The 16,771-nt window shown below is 58.1% G+C and overlaps 2 protein-coding genes across 2 annotated transcripts; both read left to right on the top strand.

Annotated features, from left to right (window-relative positions):
- The first annotated feature begins 733 nt into the window (after positions 1–733).
- On the top strand, positions 734–10,810 carry ZDHHC1 (zinc finger DHHC-type containing 1). The gene is made up of 10 exons (XM_042780881.1): positions 734–976; positions 3,072–3,247; positions 4,796–4,897; positions 5,269–5,393; positions 5,489–5,647; positions 5,882–5,994; positions 9,839–9,921; positions 10,107–10,194; positions 10,332–10,404; positions 10,509–10,810. The coding sequence occupies exons 1-10, from the start codon at positions 734–736 to the stop codon at positions 10,808–10,810; spliced, it is 1,464 nt and encodes a 487-aa protein (XP_042636815.1).
- A 3,520-nt stretch (positions 10,811–14,330) lies between these two features.
- Positions 14,331–15,091, top strand: TPPP3 (tubulin polymerization promoting protein family member 3). Its single transcript, XM_007940251.2, has 3 exons — positions 14,331–14,518; positions 14,633–14,786; positions 14,903–15,091. Exons 1-3 carry the CDS (start codon positions 14,331–14,333, stop codon positions 15,089–15,091), a joined length of 531 nt encoding a protein of 176 aa, XP_007938442.1.
- The last annotated feature ends 1,680 nt before the right edge of the window (positions 15,092–16,771 follow it).

Below are 16,771 nucleotides of genomic sequence, written 5' to 3'. Positions count from 1 at the left end.
GGGCTGAAGGGTGGCAGGGATAGGGAGGTTTGCTGCCACCTGGTGGGTAGGGCTCTGGCCGCAGCCTGCCTTCCCTGGGCTCCCTCAGTTCGGCAAAGGGCACCAGCCCTTTCTGTTCGCCCTGACCAGGCCCACACTAACTTGGAGATATGCGGTCATTTCCTCTGTTAAAAGGAACCAAACGGGACCCCTCCCCTCTCTCCCACGTGCTAGCCCCTCCCAGCAAGAAGCCCACTGACGCACAGAAGAGATGGGTCGGGGTCCCCCAGTCCTAAAGGAACTGCTGAGGGGTAGGCCCCCTTTCTTAGCACCCCACTCCTGGTTCCCCTGAAAGGGCTAGGGGCCCTCTCTGCATTTGTAGTTGGTCCTCAGGACAGAGGTGACTAATCCGAACAGAATCAGCATGTGTTCTCATTCTCTGGCCAGCCTGCTCTTGTTACCAGATGGGAATGCGTCTTACTGGGCTTGATTTTGATGGCTGTGGAGACAGAGCACTTTGAGTAACAGGCAGCCACACTGTCCTGACTAAACCCTGGACCCTTCTACCTTGTCCTGGCTATAGCTGGAGACCGTCACCCAATTAGCACCCTCTACCCCCTACCATCTGCATCACACTGGGGCCCTAGGTGGCCCTGCAGAGTAGCTGGGGCGGCCCCAGGCCCCCACAGGGTGGGGCCTGGGCTCCAAGCTAGACTGCTCAGGCTGATGCGCTCCCTCCTCCCTCCCTCTGGAGATGAACATCTGCAACAAGCCCTCCAACAAGACGGCCCCCGAGAAGAGCGTGTGGACGGCGTCTGCTCAGGCCAGCGGGCCCTCCCCGGAGCTGCAGGGCCAGCGGTCGCGCCGGAACGGGTGGAGCTGGCCTCCTCACCCACTGCAGATCGCGGCCTGGCTGCTGTACCTCTTCTTCGCCGTGGTCGGCTTTGGGATCCTAATGCCGCTTCTGCCTCATCACTGGGTGCCTGCTGGCTATGCTGTATCCTAGGGAGAGTGTGTGCTGACGCGAGGAGGCGTGGGCCCTGGCTCTTGGGCAGCCTGACTGAGAACATGGGATAGCTTTGAGGGTTTCGTCCTTTCCACATTCGGTGTCTGTCTGCTTTGGGCACTGTGGAGGCTCGCGGAGCCCCCAGGCTGGCACCCTGTTCCCAAGTCTGGACAGTTCTCCTTCCAGCAAAGCCTTCATTTTACAGCCGACTCTTGCAGGCTCCTGAGGGATGAGCTGAGGTAGTGGTGTGTACCAGGGTACTCCCCTGGAACAGGCCTGGGCCCTAAGGCTGAAAAGATTAGTTAGGCCTCAGCCTGGGCTGCTCAGCCTCTAGTCAGGGAAGGACTTGCAGATTGGAGATCGTCACCCTATGTGCATTTAAACTTCTTGATTTCCTTGTCAACATTTAAATATTGGGAAATCTCCTAACAAAATCCAGATTTCTGATTTCGGTTAAAAAGCCAGAAGTTGGTGACGGGGCCCCCCTGCTTGCAGGGCATCTCTGAGCTGGAGCACGTGTTAGCCACCCCTTGGTTGGGGCTCTGCCTGCTCCCGGCAGCCACAAGTCAAACTCTTTTCCTTTTTACATTACATGGCTGGTCCCTGCTTTCTGTCCTTTCTCCAGGTCTCAGCTGAGATGACACTTCCTCAGGGAAAACTTCCTGACTCCTTCAGGCTAACCAAGGCCACCCCATTCCAAACTTGCGTAGTCTCTCAAACTCTCTTCACTGTCATTATTTGAGTAGTGTTTTCCACTGGATGGAAGGCCCTTAGGGGCTAAGGACCAGGTCTGTTGTGTTCCTGCTGCATCCCTCCAGTCAGTGTCTGGCACCGAGACAAACAGCTGAGTGAATGACCCAGGGCTGGGGTGGGAGAAGGCGTGGGACAGGTGGGAAACTGACCGGCTGCCCATGTCATTGTGTCTGGAGAGAGGCTGAAATGGTGAGAAACAGTAGTTGGTGAAAGTGGAGAGACTTGGGAAGAACCAAAGCAAAGAGTCCTTTACGTTGAGGTGAAGAGTGAACTTTAACTTGAGAGAGAATGAGAGGTATTGAAGGAGTTTAAGCAGGGAGGCCCTTAAGTTTTTGAAAGATTATCTGGGAGCCATGTGAAAGGCAGACTCAAGGGCAGCCAGACAGGAGGAGTGTGAAGGCCTGACCCATGGCATTGGCCATGGACAGAGAGGTCACTGGTGGGCCACTGGTATTCTTTGCCAGCTGTGGTACAGCATTGTAGGGCAGAACCTGGCTCCTGCAGACATGTACAGGAACTTGGCTGCAAGGAGTTGGAGGAGGAAGGGGGGAACCGGATTGGATGATAGATGGAGCAGAATGAGGGAGGAATAATGGATGATGGAAGGATTAAGGTCTGGCTTGTAACAGGATGATGGACCATCATGGAAGGATGGAAGGTGGCTGCCTGGGTGGAACTGTTAGTGGGTTTTACACACTCGGGCTTTGCTGCAGATTGCCAGCATACTCATCCCCAGCATTTGGTCCAATCACTGAGCAGACAGGACCTAGAAGAGCTGCGTTTTAGCCCTAGGAACGAGCCATACTGCCCCTGACATGTCAGGACTCCAGGTGGGGGAGGCAGCAGGTGTGAGAGCCTCTGTCTGCAGGTCATTCTCCATGTGGCCTAGCTGCTGGGAGGGGTGGTGGTTTCCCTGTCCAAGCTGACTTCCTGTGAAAGCAAGATACAGAAGCTCAGAACTTAAACTTTGGGTTCCTGGGCCTTTGGAGGTGATCTCTTACAGTCTCCTTTCACCATTTAGAATCTGAAAGCAGACCAGCCAGGGTCTGAGCCAGGTCTAGAGCAGTGAGGCCAGGTCCCTGAGGTTAGGCTTCTGAGAGGCAGGTGGGCAGGCAGTGCTGGTTCGTGAATTCCATGACCAGATGGGCCCTCTCCTCTTCTATCTTGGGCACAGGAGTCCAATGGGGTGGCTCTTGGGGGCTGGAGTAAGAGATGGCACAGGCAGAGAGGAGACAGGGGAAGTAGAGTGGACAGCAGTTCCCAGGCTGCAGGAGGTAGGTGCAGGGCTCCCAGCCAGCAGAGTGTGAAGAGAGTCTTTAACCTGATGGGCCAGTGCATGGGTGCCATCTTTGCCGGCCACCTTGTGGTGCACCTGACTGCTGTCTCCATCGATCCAGCTGATGCCAACGTGCGGGACAAGAGCTACACAGGGCCCCTGCCCCTCTTCAACCGTAGTCAGCACGCACATGTCATTGAAGATCTGCACTGCAACCTGTGTGACGTGGATGTGTGAGTACACATGGACCAGGGGGTGTGCAGACAGTGAGCGTGCCCAGGGATCCCGGCTGGGGCTCAAGGTGGAGGGAATGCACGGGGCTCTACCAACGTCTTGACCCCTCAGTACCCTCGTGTGTTACACTGTCAAGAATCCAGTCCCTGAAGTGACTGGAAACAGAAGATGAGGAAGACCGTTTCCAGCAGAGTTAGAGTAGGAAACATTTGATGCTGCCACAACTAACTCTGCCAGTGACATATTCCTCTCCCCTGCCCCCTCTCCCAAGCATCCCTAGATAGGGGCTGAGGCAGGTTAATGCTTGACGACTCACTGTACACCCCTCCTGCAAGGTGGGCAGCAGCTTTCTCACTTCCCAGAAGGCCCAGAGGCTCACCTGCAGTCAGGCTCACCTCAGCTCACCTGTTGAGTAGCAGAGTCTGCCTGGGCTCTAGGCTGATACTGTTCCCTTCCTTTACCCATGAGGAATCTGAGGCCCAGAGAGGCCAAGTGACTTGCTCCAGGTCACACAGCTAGTGGGGAGAGCAGTCAGAATGTGCAGAGCCCATACACACCCCTGGCTGGCCTAGACTGCCTCCCTAGGGCCCTTCCTACCTTCCTGGAGCTTCCTAGCTACCCAGCCTCAGGTAGGTGATTGGGGATGGTCCAAGGCTGGCTCCACACTTCTAACCCAGAGACCCAGTCAGCCTGTTAAAGGAATCTGTCCACAGGGAGAAAAAGAGCCAAAGGTGTTATGGTGCTAAGGACTCAGCATCAGACCATCAGTCCAGCTTCTGCACTCTGTCCTGAGTGCCTTCTCTGGGGACTGCCACCCATTCCAGGGCTCCAGGCCCCAGCCCGTTCTGAGGAAGAGGGTCGTGTCCACTCTTGAACACCCCCTTGGGTCTTCCCTGAGTCACTGCCCATCGTCTACTGTAGCCATCTCCACCTGCCGCCTTTGTGGGGCCTCCACCCCATCTGGGCCCCCGAGGAGCTACCCTGAAACTCCCCTGCAGCTGTCAGCTTGCTCCCTTTGGATGAGCCCAGATAGACTGAAGGTTTCTAGAAAAAAAAATTTCCCATGAATTGGCAGGCAAATGGGAACCCAAAAACTGATGAAGTCAGAGTTGTGCAGGCCCAAGTCCCTCAGCCTGGCTGTCCTCCCTGGCCCCGGACCTGCATCCATCTCCTGGCTTGGCACAGGGGACCTTGCTTGGAAAGGAAGCCCCTTTTCCGTTTCACTGCCCTCACCACCATCCCCCAGGTGCGCAGTCCCGGTGCAGGGCAACATAATGCCGTCCAGCCCCTTCTGCCCTGGTGGTAGTACCCTGGGAACTCATCCAGTCCCCAGCTCTTCGGAAGCGCTGCTGCCGCCGCCGGGTGACTGCGGTGCCGCCAGAGGGCGCGCGCGCTCCTGGTTGCCGCGCTTCGTGGTCGGTGGCGCCTGGTGGGAGCCCAGCTCCTGGCTCAGTGTCCCCCCTCCACTTGGACCCACACCACCCCAGCTTTAGGGTCACGAAGGGCCGGGCGAGCCCACCAACCACTTTGTACTTCTCTCCCGGCAGGAGCGCTCGCTCCAAACACTGCAGCGCCTGCAACAAGTGTGTGTGCGGCTTCGACCACCACTGCAAATGGCTCAACAACTGCGTGGGGGAAAGAAATTACCGGTGAGAACGGGCCGGAGCACGGGTCCTGGGGACGTGCGGGTCAGAGGGCATGGGCCAGGGACCTTGCACCTGCGGATAAGGGGTGAGGGTGTGTCCGTGTGTGCTGCAAATGAGAGCCAGCTCCTAACAGGTTCTGATTGGGTTGCCTGAGGGTGGGTTTGGGGTCTTTCACCATCCTGACTGAAGGAAAGGAGGGCAGCCTGCTGGTGTGGCCGCCCACCTCAGCCTTGCCCCAGTACCTTTGGCTTCCAGAAGTGCTGCGGCTGTGGGGTTTGAAGCCCTCTCCCCAGCCCAGCATGGGTCCCTGCAGACCCTGGGCCCTTGGCAAGCTGAGGCACCCAGTGCTGACAGCCGCCCACCACTGGGCCCAGGCTCTTTCTACACAGTGTAGCGTCAGCCTTGCTGGGTGTCCTGCTCCTTGTGCTGGTGGCCACGTATGTCTTTGTTGAGTTCTTTGTCAACCCCATGCGGCTGCGCACCAACCACCACTTTGAAGGTCAGTCTGTGCTCAAGCCTGTGCCCCCTCAGCCCAGGCCTGTCCTGGTCATGGGTCCCAGCTCTGGCTGAGTGCAGGCTGCCTGTGCCCTGCAGTCCTGAAGAATCACACAGATGTGTGGTTCGTGTTCTTGCCCGCGGCCCCCGTGGAGACCCGGGCTCCGGCCATCCTGGCGCTGGCTGCGCTGCTCATCCTTCTAGGCCTGCTCTCCACAGCCCTGCTGGGCCACCTGCTCTGCTTCCACGTCTATCTCAGTAAGTGTCCCCACGCACCTGCCTTGTAGGGCCAGGCTCCTGAGGTGCAGGGCGGCGCCCGTTGGGCTGCACGGCCCTGAAGCCCCGTCCCGTCCTGCTGCCGGCTCTCTGCGGTGGCAGTTCTCACCTGGACATGAGCCAGTGGTTTCAGCCCGGAGCTGGGGGCCTTCCCTGCCCTTCTCAATTCTGGAGTCACTCTCCGCTGCGCTGAGCCCTCCCCTCTCCGACCCCCAGTGTGGCACAGGCTTACCACCTATGAGTACATCGTGCAGCACCGCCCACCACAGGAGGCAGAGGGGGCCCACAGGAAGCTGGAGTCATGTCCCCCCAAGATGCAGCCCATTCAGGTATAGAGGTGGCCCAGAGGGTGAGCGGGTGGGACACGGGGCCTGGGTGTGTCAGGTGCAGTGGGCCGTGTAACAAGCAGCCAGTTAGGAGACAGGGCAAAGGGAAGCAAACCTGCTCTAGTGATGGGTCTGGGCCAAGCCTCAACCAGCCCACTTGCTCAAGCGTGGGCAGGGCCGAGGGAGCCCTGCATTTCCCAGAGCCCATGTACGAGCCCATCCAGGCTACAGGCATGTGCTGAAGGGCACGGAATGTGGGAGGCTGGAAGTGGGCAGGTGGGGGCTGCGAGTGGAGAGGGGTGGCCCAGCCGTTCTCCACCTGCGACCCTGAGCCCTTATACCAGTTACTCTAGCCAGTCCTTTGAACAGCCCACAGGCAGGAACTGGCCCCTATGCCATGCTGCAAACGTTCTGCACCAGGAAGCTACCGCTTCAGTCCCCTAGCTCAGGCTTCAGCCTGGCCAGCCCAGCTGCTGGCCAGAGTATCCTCGTTCCCACGCCCTACAGCTTCCTGAGGTCAGCAGCTGGGGGTGGGGGGTGTCCAGTCCTCGGAGCCCCCAGGGACTGGGAAAGCAGGGGGCCCAGGCAGGCCTTGCTTGGGAAGGCCGAGCCCTGGATCCTGAGTCTTCATGGCAACTGGACACAAACACAGGCTGGTGGGCGGATGGGGGGAGTGCTGGGACCCACCCTCTCCTATTGTCATCAGCAGGGCTTGACCCTGCCTGCGGGCCAAGCTGCCAGGCTAGAGCTCTTGGACAGGGCTGGGGAAGTGCAGACCCTGCCCTACCTGTTGTACCCCCCCCCCATCATGTAAACACTTTGGCAGCCATGCAGTGGAATGGTAGAATGGTATCCCCACCTCACAGAGTAGACTGAGGGTGAGAGACTCGGGAGTTCGCAAGGCTTCCCAGCCAGGACCTCGGTGCCTCTGCCCTGCACTGACTGCCTAGACTTTGGGGCCAAATGTGGCGGCAGCATGGGCGTTTAATTTCAACTCTCCTGTCCCACTGCGGGTGACCTGAGGGAGGCCCACCCAGAGGGAGGACGGGTGTGTTTGTCCCATTTTACAGAAAGAGCTCAGGCTGAGAGGTGCCATGGTCCCTTCAGGAATGTGCACATTTTTGAAGGTCCCTAGTGGAGGATCCTAGGGATAGCTGTGCTGGGGGAAGGGTTGAGTGGGGACACCTGGTGACACCCTCGGACTTCTCCAGCTGGCTCTCCCGGCCCCTCATGCTCTATTATTCTCCATTCTCTGCCGCTGCTGTGGCCCCTCACAGAGCCCAGGAGTACCAGGGTCGCCTTGCCCCTCTGTGCTGGGCCCTGGGCCACATGAGGAGGACAAGGTGTGGGGGAGGATTGCCCTGAGGCCCCAGGCAGCATGGCCTCTAGCCCTTCCTCTTTTACATGGCTCGTCTGCACAGGCTGGCACCCCCACACCTCTCCCCAGAAGGCCATTCTGGGCACGGGCTTGTCCAGGGCTGCGGTCTCTGCTCCTGTGTGGGCAGCCAGTGGCCGGCTGGGCTCTGTCCCACAGATATGGCCTCCTCCCCACCCCCACCCTGAGCAGGAATGCGGGAGGTGCCCCTCCCTGGAGCCGTTGCCCCCAAACATAAGCTTGTTTTAGAGACGGCGTTGCTGCTACAATGTCCTTTCTGCATTAGTCAGGACGCCTCGGTCTCCATGGAAATGGTTGCCGAGCAAGTGACAGCTGTCCCAGAGCCCTTTTCCCCAGTGCACAGACTGTCGGGCGGGGCTGCTGGGCGGGGGCGGGGCCTCGTCCTGGCTCCGCCCCGCACCTTCCACACTTCGTCTTTCCTTGGCTTTGGCCTTTTAGTTTCTTGTTTCCTCACCTGCAGCCCTTGGGGGCGTAGTTGGGGCCTGCCCTGTGGGCTGGGATGCAAGCCTAGGCTTCTGCACTGACAGCCTAGACCTCGGGGCCAGATTTGTCTGCAGCAACAGCATTTCTGTCCATTTGCACATGATCTGAGGGAGGCCCACCCAGAGGAAGGGGGGCGTGTGCTTGTCCTAATTTACAGAGAGCTGAGACCTTGGGCTCTTTGGCTTTTGAGGGCTGGGTCGGCTGCCCCCAGGGTCGCTTGGAGGATCCAGGGATGTTACAAAACCAGCTCCCCCATGAGCCTGCTCCTGGATCCCCACCACCTTCTGCCTTCCATATCCCACCCCCATCAGCCCTCACCCTTTGTGAGGGTGAAAGGTGTACCCCGACCCGAGCTCTGCAGGAGCCGGCCTGCCCACACAGGCTGCGGTGCACACTCTGGCCTGGGAATGGCTGCTCAGCTCCTGGGGCAGAATACAGTGCAGAGGCTGCTGCTCTGGGAGGGGCCGGAAGCCTGAGGGGGCAGCTCTGAGAGCCTCTACCACACCTCCCACCGGCATCCAGCACAGCTTTAGCCTGGGAGTATTGGTCCACGGGCTGCAGCCTTCCTGGAGGAAGTGGGGTTTCACTAGATGAAAGGAAGGAGGATCACAGGGACCCGTTAAGATCCAAAATGGCTATTTTGAGTCTCAGATCTTTTTAGCAGAGGGGTTTGGGGGGACAGTGCCCAGACCTCCCATAGAGCAGTGGTGTCACTAGAGTTGGTGTCACCCGGTGTGATAACCTGTGGTGTTACTCCCCTATGAACTTCCTCCTGAACCACACAATACAGTATCCTTTATAATTAGTATCAATTTTAATCATAGAATAATGTAACAGTTGTTACGTTATATGAACACTAACAAAATTGTTTTGTAAAATCTTTCCACGTTGAATTACAGCATTATTAGTGACATTCTTGGGAGCTCTGGTAGCATAGTGCCTATGGCACTTGACTGCTAACCCACCAGCCACTCCTCAGAAGGAAGATGAGGGAATCCACTTCCATAGTGATACCGCTTCGGAAACCCAAGGAGGGGTCGCTATGAGTCGCGTCCGACAACAGTAACATTATTAGTAACTGAGCAGAAGCTTTTTATTTTTATTTTTGTCATTTTTAATTACTCCTTCATTCTCAACAAAGGTATTGATGTAGGTTCACAAATACTTATTACAGCTAAATTGTGGCTAAACTACCAGAAAAATGACAAAATCAGTGACTATAGAAACTGTGTGCCTGTAGCATATGCACACAAAACCATGTGATTCAAAGCATCATTGTAATTGGGTAATAATGATAGCTCTGACTTTGAACCTTTCATTAGAAGTTCAAAAATAAAACGAGCCTAAATTGTCAGCCTTGTTGGCATTGCTACAGGCAGACCTCGGAGGTATTACAGGTTCAGTTCCAGACCACTGCAATACAGCAATATTGTAATAAAGGAAATCACAATTTTTTTTTTTTTTTTTTTTGGTTTCCCAGTGCATGTAAAAGTTATATTTACATATAATATAGGCAAGAGCATATGAAACAGTTTGGAATATTGTGGAATTACCTAAATGTGACGCAGAGACATGAATTGAGTACATGCAGTTGGGAAAATGGTACCCATAGACTGGCTTCCGGTAGGGTTGTTACAAACCTTTCATTTGTGACAAACACAGTATCTCTGAAGGGCAATAGGAGGTATAACTACCTTTACATATGAACTGGGCTTACAACAAATGTTTTTGTTGTTTAACTATAGAGATGTTTATCAAAGATAAATTTCTGTTGAAACATTGCACAAAAATTTTATAGACACTCATTTTGATGTCACCCTTTCTGATGTGTCACCTGGTGTGGGCTGCACCACCCTCATGATGCCACAGAGGTCATTGAGGGCATGCCAGGAGTTGGGTGGGCTCAGGACCCAGAAGGCCCTGGATCTACCCGGGCCTCCTGGCCTCCCCGACCTTCACCTTCCTCAGGACCTGGAGTTCTACCTGCGGACTTTCAGCCACGTGCGCCGGGATGCCCCTGGCCAGGCCCGGCCTACAGCGGTGAATGTCGGGTGAGTGCAGTCTGGGCCTCTCTCCTTACCGCGTCGGGCAGTCCAAGGTGGGGCGAAGGAGAAGGCTCACGCACGGGTCTGGGTCCAGCCCCTTCCTGTCTGCTAGAGGGGGAGGCTTGGGTGTGGGCTCCAGCTGCGGGGTTAGGGGCATACCCGTCAAGCTCTCTCCCCCACTTCGCCTGCAGCCCCTCCCGGATCTCTGCTACCCGCGGCCAAGCACAGCCTGCACTGCCCTCCTCCGCAGAGGCTCTCCCTCCCCGGATCCGACCCCAGGTAGGAGGGACAGTACTAGCCCCCTATCCAGGTGGAGGGGGTGGGGACGAACCCTGTAACCACGCCGCCCCGCCGCTGCTTTTTGGTGATACGGGGACCTAGGAAAGGGTCGCCTAGTGTCCCCTCTGTCTCTGCAGAAAAAGAGGAAGCGGCGCGTGTATAAAGTGCCGGCCTCCGGGACCCTGGAGTTGTCGCCGCCGCGGCTGCCCGGTGAGCGTCACACCGTCTAGATCGCGCTCGGGGGGCGCCCAGGACCGAAAGGTGGGGCCCGAGCGAGTCGGAGCCCCAAGCTCAGGTTCCCTCCACCTCCGCAGGGTCGCGGGCTTCGGGCCGCCCCTCAAGTTCTTCGTCTGATTCCGCGGGCGCCGCCAGTCCGGTGCCAGTCACTGGCTCTGCGCGCACCTACCGCTCCACTTCGGCCGAGTCCATGGACGAAATTCCAGTGGCGCAGACGCGCCTGGGCAGCGCCGCGTTGGCTGCGCCCGGGGCCAGGCTCCAAGAGCGCGGGCTGGCGCCGCAGGCGCGAGCGCCAGCGGTTTTCTTGAGCCCGAGCAGTGGCGAGCCCGGGTCCGGGGGCGGCCCGGAGCCGAGCCTGCCTGGCCCCGGGGAGAGCTAGGAGGGCTGAAGGGCAGCGGCTGCCTGACTCTATGCAACAGCCTACCCTTGCCGCACCGAGTGCACTTTAGGGGCACCTGAGGCCGGCGCGACTCCCCTCCTTCAGCAATACCTGCGCCACCGGCCAGGATGCTCCAATAAACTTTTTTATGCTTTTGCGGACTGATGCTTGCTTTCTTACAGCGAAGGCCACGGGCCCTCTGGGAAGCAGACCGTCCCCGGTGGACCCCTGTACGGTGTGGGGCACACGAGGAACGGAGACGCTCAGGTGGCGGACTCCGGACTGGGAAAGGTCGTGGAAGGCTACCGCGAAGAGGCCATTTTTGGCGAAGATAGGATTTACTCAAGGGGGGGGGGTGGTCTTTGGGCTCCGGAGGCAGCAAAAGTAGCAGAGGCTGCGGGGCCAGAAGCGGGAGGGTGGAGCTAACAGGCAGGCACCGACCCCGTGCGTCCAGTTGTTCTCGGCCCCAGGATTGCCGTCGGTTACTGAGATGCATGGTTCATCAATTGTCCCCTCCCTAACCCAGTGGCCGGAGTCCGGCCCCTACGCTGGAGAAAGCGGGAGTTGTGGCCGGGAGATGGCCACGTTCAGCTGAGAAGTGTGTCCTAGAGCCAGTTCCAGACCCCCCCATCACTGGGGAACTGTCCTGCCCGCTCCACTTCCCAATCGTTCTTTGCTTGTAGCGCCCCTGGAGATGGGAGCTCGTTTTGAACTTTGGGCTGAACCCAGGTCAGGGGGCCACCGCAAGATGAAGAGCACCCGAACTGCCCCGGAGCCGCAGGATGAGGCCTCGGGATTCGCTCCGCCCCCGCGGAACCTGGAACGGCGAGAGGGCGGGGATTGGTGGGCGGGACTGGTGGGCGGGGCCAGCGTGACCTTGGTCACTCTCCCGCGGAGACAGCCCCGGGGGTGGGACTCTGTCTCTATGGAGACGGAGAAACAGGGGATAATACGGTGGAGCCGCCCGGGTTGCAGTCCCGCCTCAGAGCCGGCAGGGAGCAGAGCTGCGGAGCCGCCTGGTCTCCCGCGTCTCGGTCCGTTCTTGCGTCCTTCTGTCCATCCGAACGTGCACTGCAGGAGTAGCCACGAGGTAGAAGCCGGTAGGAGACCCAGGCGCCGACCACCCTAATCAGAGCCCTGCATGATAAGAGGGTGGGGGAGGAGCAGCCTGGGAGGGTCCCAACCCCTGTTGATACCGAGCCTGGGACGCCAGCTGAGCGGCCCTGCCCAGGCCTCAGCCTTCCCCCCAACCCCCACCCTCACCTCCTGATCTGGCTGATTGAAGACTCCAGCTGTCTCGGCGGGAGCGAGCAGGTGGCCGCAGTCCACGGGCGTGGCCGCTCCATCCATGGCCTGCAGACCCCTGGAACGACGGCCTGCGACCTGGCTCCACCTGAGCAGCCCCAAGAGTACCACACGGCTCCATCTTCCCACAGACAGGAGTGAGCACTAGACGCTGGATCCTGCCAGCTCCCTTGGACAAGCATCCTGTATTGTCTAAGCTCGGGAACAAAGCAAATGCTGGGCTGTGGGGCCCCGGCGGGAGGTTGCAGTATAGACAGAGGCCAGGAGAGCAGTACTGTGGGTCTGGGGCTGTGGTCCTGCAGCGCTCACTGCACTTGGGGAGCTATGGGTGTTCGTTCACAGGCCCAGAAACAGCGACCTAGCAATGGGTGTGTGTGGTCACTGGAAAAGGTGCTTTCAGTATGGGAACAGTAGTAGTGAAAGATGGTGGGCAGGAACACAGCTAGGGGCACCATGGGCTCCAGGATAAAAGGCAGAAGTAAAAGATGGTTACTGGGGGCTCTGCAGGGCCAGACTAAGATGTAGTCAGGGAGCTGCAGTGAAAAGTGGGTGTGGGCCTGGAAGTTTCAACCCAGTGGATCTCAGCACAGTACCTGGGAGTCTGGAAATGTCAGCCTGTGGGTGTGGTCACGGGGGGGGGGGGAAGGCCCTCCTTGCGGGGCTGAGTGTGTGGTCACTGCGTAGGGCTGTGGGAGTTGGATAGAAGGAAGGGTTTCTGAGGGTGTGGCCAGGGCTGCGGATGTATGGAGAGGGAGTGAGTTGTTGAGACAGTGGTTGGTCCCAGTGAAGGCTGCGGGCTGCGGGCCTGTGGATGGAGGGTCTTGCCATTTGGGCTGAGGGTGTGGCCAGGGCGGCTCCAGCACAGGGCTGTAGAAGGTGGAGGGAGTTCGGGTGCAGAGCTGACCAGGGGACTGCAGTGAGGCTGGGGGTGGGTGCGGAGAGACACTTTATCGCAAAAGATGAGGATATTATGGAGGGGGGAGTCTCAGGAGAGGGTGTAGGGGAGCCGTGGAGGGTGCATGGTCAATTATTACTGCAGTACTGAGGGTGGGGCCGGTCAGAAGGCCTCAGTACCAGGTTAAGGGTGTAGTTGGAGGGTGCAAGTGAAGGGTGTGGAGGACCAGGGCTGAGTGTGTCTGATGCAGTACAAGGCTGTGGGAGTGAGGACTGGCATGGCGGTGCTCAGGGTGTGGTCATGGGCCTCAAGAAAGAGCCGAAGGCATGGACACTGGGAAAGTGTGCTTCAATGCAGGGCGTAGACGCAAGGATGACAGTGCCAAGGCACAGTCTCACTCGCCAACATGCCTCTTGGACTGGTAATTCTACAGCCTTCACCCAGGGTAGCCCCCCAATTTTCTGCTCCTCCTCAGCTCCACACACCAGGAGGTTACAGCCCCAATGGGTGGCAAGGGGCCAGGAAGCCACGGTTGTGCCCCAGGTACTGGGAGTGCTGGCTTGCCCCACCCGTGGGCCCCTGTTCCCTAGCCCAGCCCAGCCCAGCAGCACTGGGAGCTTCTCCCTGCGCCGCCCTGACACCATCCTGCCCTTAGCAACATTCTCCAAGCAGCACCACCCTCCCTTAGCAACTGTCTCCAGGCTTCACAAACTGTGGCCAGGCCAGCCCCAAGCTCCCGCTCCCCTCATGTTTTTGTTTAACAGCAAATAGTAACAAGGTCACGGCTGGGCCAGCTGCACCCCTGCCTAGGGCACTCACCCCTGCCCAGGCTCTGGCTCCTTTCTCAGGCCTGGGTTGGGTCTTGTTGGTCCTCATGACCTTACAGAGACACTGTCCTCACTCAATACCTGCCCAACCAGCAGCCTGGCCCTGACCCAGTTTGGCATGGAGCTCCCAGGGAGGGAGGGGCCTGCTCTGCCACCCTCACTTCCACCCTAGCAGGCCTTGTGCCAGGGGCAGACAAAGCCATGGCCCCAGCTGCTGCCCTCACAATCTTTCTGGACAGTGTCACTCTGTTCCTGGCCTGGTGTGGGCATCATGATTTCATCTTCTGACCCTGCTCAGAGCCAGGGCTGGGCTCTGAGGCCCAGGGTGACACTGTATGCTGGCCCCTCTCCCCAAGCAGCTCCAGCTCTGAGGTTATGTAGCAGAAGTACCCGTGACTCAGGCTCTGCAGTCAAGACAGGGATGTTCTGTGCCTTGGAGAGGGGAGGGGCAGCTGGGCTGTGAGATGACCAAGGTGGGTCCCTGCAGGGTGGCATGGCAGTGAGCACAGACATGGCTGGGCTGGAGGAGAGCTTCCGCAAGTTTGCCATCCATGGTGACCCCAAGGCGAGTGGACAAGAGATGAACGGCAAGAACTGGGCCAAGCTGTGCAAGGACTGCAAGGTGGCTGATGGGAAGGCCGTGACAGGGACCGACGTCGACATTGTGTTCTCCAAAGTCAAGTGAGCCCCAGGCAGTCCCTGCTTCTGATGTCCCCAGAAAGCGGGGGAGTTGGGGGCTAGAACTAGGGAGGATATGGAAAAGGGGAAAATTCATGGTGCCCACACACCTGGCAGGGCAAAGTCAGCTCGGGTCATCAACTATGAGGAGTTCAAGAAGGCACTAGAAGAGCTGGCGACCAAGCGATTCAAAGGGAAGAGCAAAGAGGAGGCTTTCGATGCCGTCTGCCAACTGGTGGCAGGCAAGGAACCAGCCAATGTGGGCGTTACCGTAAGTGCTCTGCTGGTCTGGGGTGGCCGCTGAGGAGGATGTGGGGAGTCTTAGCGGGGGTTAGGTAGGGCTGGGCTCCCTCATCGAGTGCCCCTGTGGGAACTCTGTCCAAACAGAAAGCAAAAACAGGGGGTGCTGTGGAACGGCTGACTGACACTAGCAAGTATACCGGCTCCCACAAGGAGCGCTTCGATGAGAGTGGCAAGGGCAAGGGCATTGCTGGACGGCAGGACATCTTGGATGACAGTGGCTACGTGAGTGCCTACAAGAATGCAGGCACCTATGATGCTAAAGTGAAGAAGTGAGGCCTCGGAAGGGCCCCCAGCATGGCTGCCCCTGCCAGAGGCCCAGACCTAGGCCTAAGGGGCATGTGGAGCAAGAGCGCCGGTCCCTTACCTGCCAGACCAGCCACCCAGAGCTTCCTGCCCAGCCTCATGGGGCTAGCCGACCAGGCCTCTGACCCAGACTGCTATGCATCCTCTTTCTCCTCTTCTTCCTCCTTCCCCACCTTCTGTCCCTCTGGGGAGAGCCTGTGTCCTATACCTTCACCATCCCAGCCTGGCCCCAAGTATGGCTAACCCTTGCCTGCTTGACTCATATTTAAGCTGCTGCTCTGGCCAAGTGCCTAACTCTTCCCTGGACCTCAATAAAGATACCTTTTGTACCAATATTGCCTGATTGGGTATATGACAATGGGAGTAGTGACATTTATACCCCAGAGACCCCTGGGTAACAGCAGCCCTGTGTGCCACACCCTGTTGTCCTCTCTCTTCCATGGGCAGCCCTGCCCAGAAAGAGAGACAAAGCCCATCTCTTCTACTAGTGCACAGCCTGACTGCCCAAAGATGCTCCTTAGGGAACCCAAAGCCTTTTAACTCAGCCCTGACCCAGAGGCCTACCATCACATCATACCTTCCTGTAATTAGGCCTCCTTTCTGATAGCAGGCAGAGGGATGAGACAGTAGACTTGGCCTGGGCCAAACCTTGGCAGAGTCCCCAGTGCTGGGCCTCAGCTCTAAGCCTGCACACAGGCCCCCACTCCAGGCGGCAACCAAGACAAATCATCTTGGGCTTTAGTTCAGAACATTAGAGAATGCAGGGCCAGGAAGAACCTTAGAGGGTAGATGGATCCTAGTTTTATAGACGCAGAGAGGGCTTCTGCAGCACCGAGGCCAGAACTGTACCTCTTGCCTCCCAGGCCATGCCCCAAAATGGGGCTGGGAGCTAGTGATGGAGCCTGGCACCTAGCTCCAGCCTTTGGCAGGTGAGTAGGTGTTCGTCAATGCAGGGATCCCTCCCAGCTGTTCAACATCCCAGGTGTAGGGGAAGATAGTGGCTCTCTAGTCCTTAAGACTCTTGGGCATTTGCAAAACGAACTTCTCTCTCAATAGGAGGAGGAGGAGGAGGAGGAGGAGGACCTAGGTGGTAGACCAGAGCTCTCCTCACACTCAGGGCTTTGGGGCCAACTCTCCTTCCTTCCTACTGTGATGGGGGCTTGGATGGGCTCTAGGATCTGCCCAGGAGATGTCAGCTTCCACAGGTGTTAGAAGAGGTTAGGAACACATGTTCACAAAATCCTTCCCTGCCCCAGATGACAAGGCAGCCAAACCCTTATTCCCAGAGCCCACAGGCTGTCCTTCTGGGATGTTCCTGCCCCAGGGGGCTCCAGAATCCCCCAAACCCCATTTCACCTGGGGGTTGAGGTGTATAGGGATAGTATGGCTCAGCACAGGGATTTAGGGGAGGCATTCCAGGAGGCAGATCAACTCCTGGCCACAGCAGAGCCTTCCCGTCCTGCGGACGGCTATGCAGATGCTTACACGTGACTGCTCCTCACTCAGCCCGCCACATTGCCTGCAGCACCCAGGAAAGTTTCAGAGTTCTACTTTCCCATCTGGTAGCATAGTGGCTAAGACACTTGCCTGCTAACCAGACGGCTGGCGGTTCAAACCCACCAGCCACTCCTCGGAAGGAAGGTTGGGCAA

The sequence above is a fragment of the Orycteropus afer genome, unplaced genomic scaffold (assembly GCF_000298275.1).
Source record: "Orycteropus afer afer isolate SDZICR_OR568_19922 unplaced genomic scaffold, OryAfe1.0 scaffold00067, whole genome shotgun sequence".
In the NCBI taxonomy this organism is placed as follows: domain Eukaryota; kingdom Metazoa; phylum Chordata; class Mammalia; order Tubulidentata; family Orycteropodidae; genus Orycteropus; species Orycteropus afer.
Note: the sequence above shows the minus strand (reverse complement) of the source record. Positions and strands in the feature narration are given on the sequence as shown.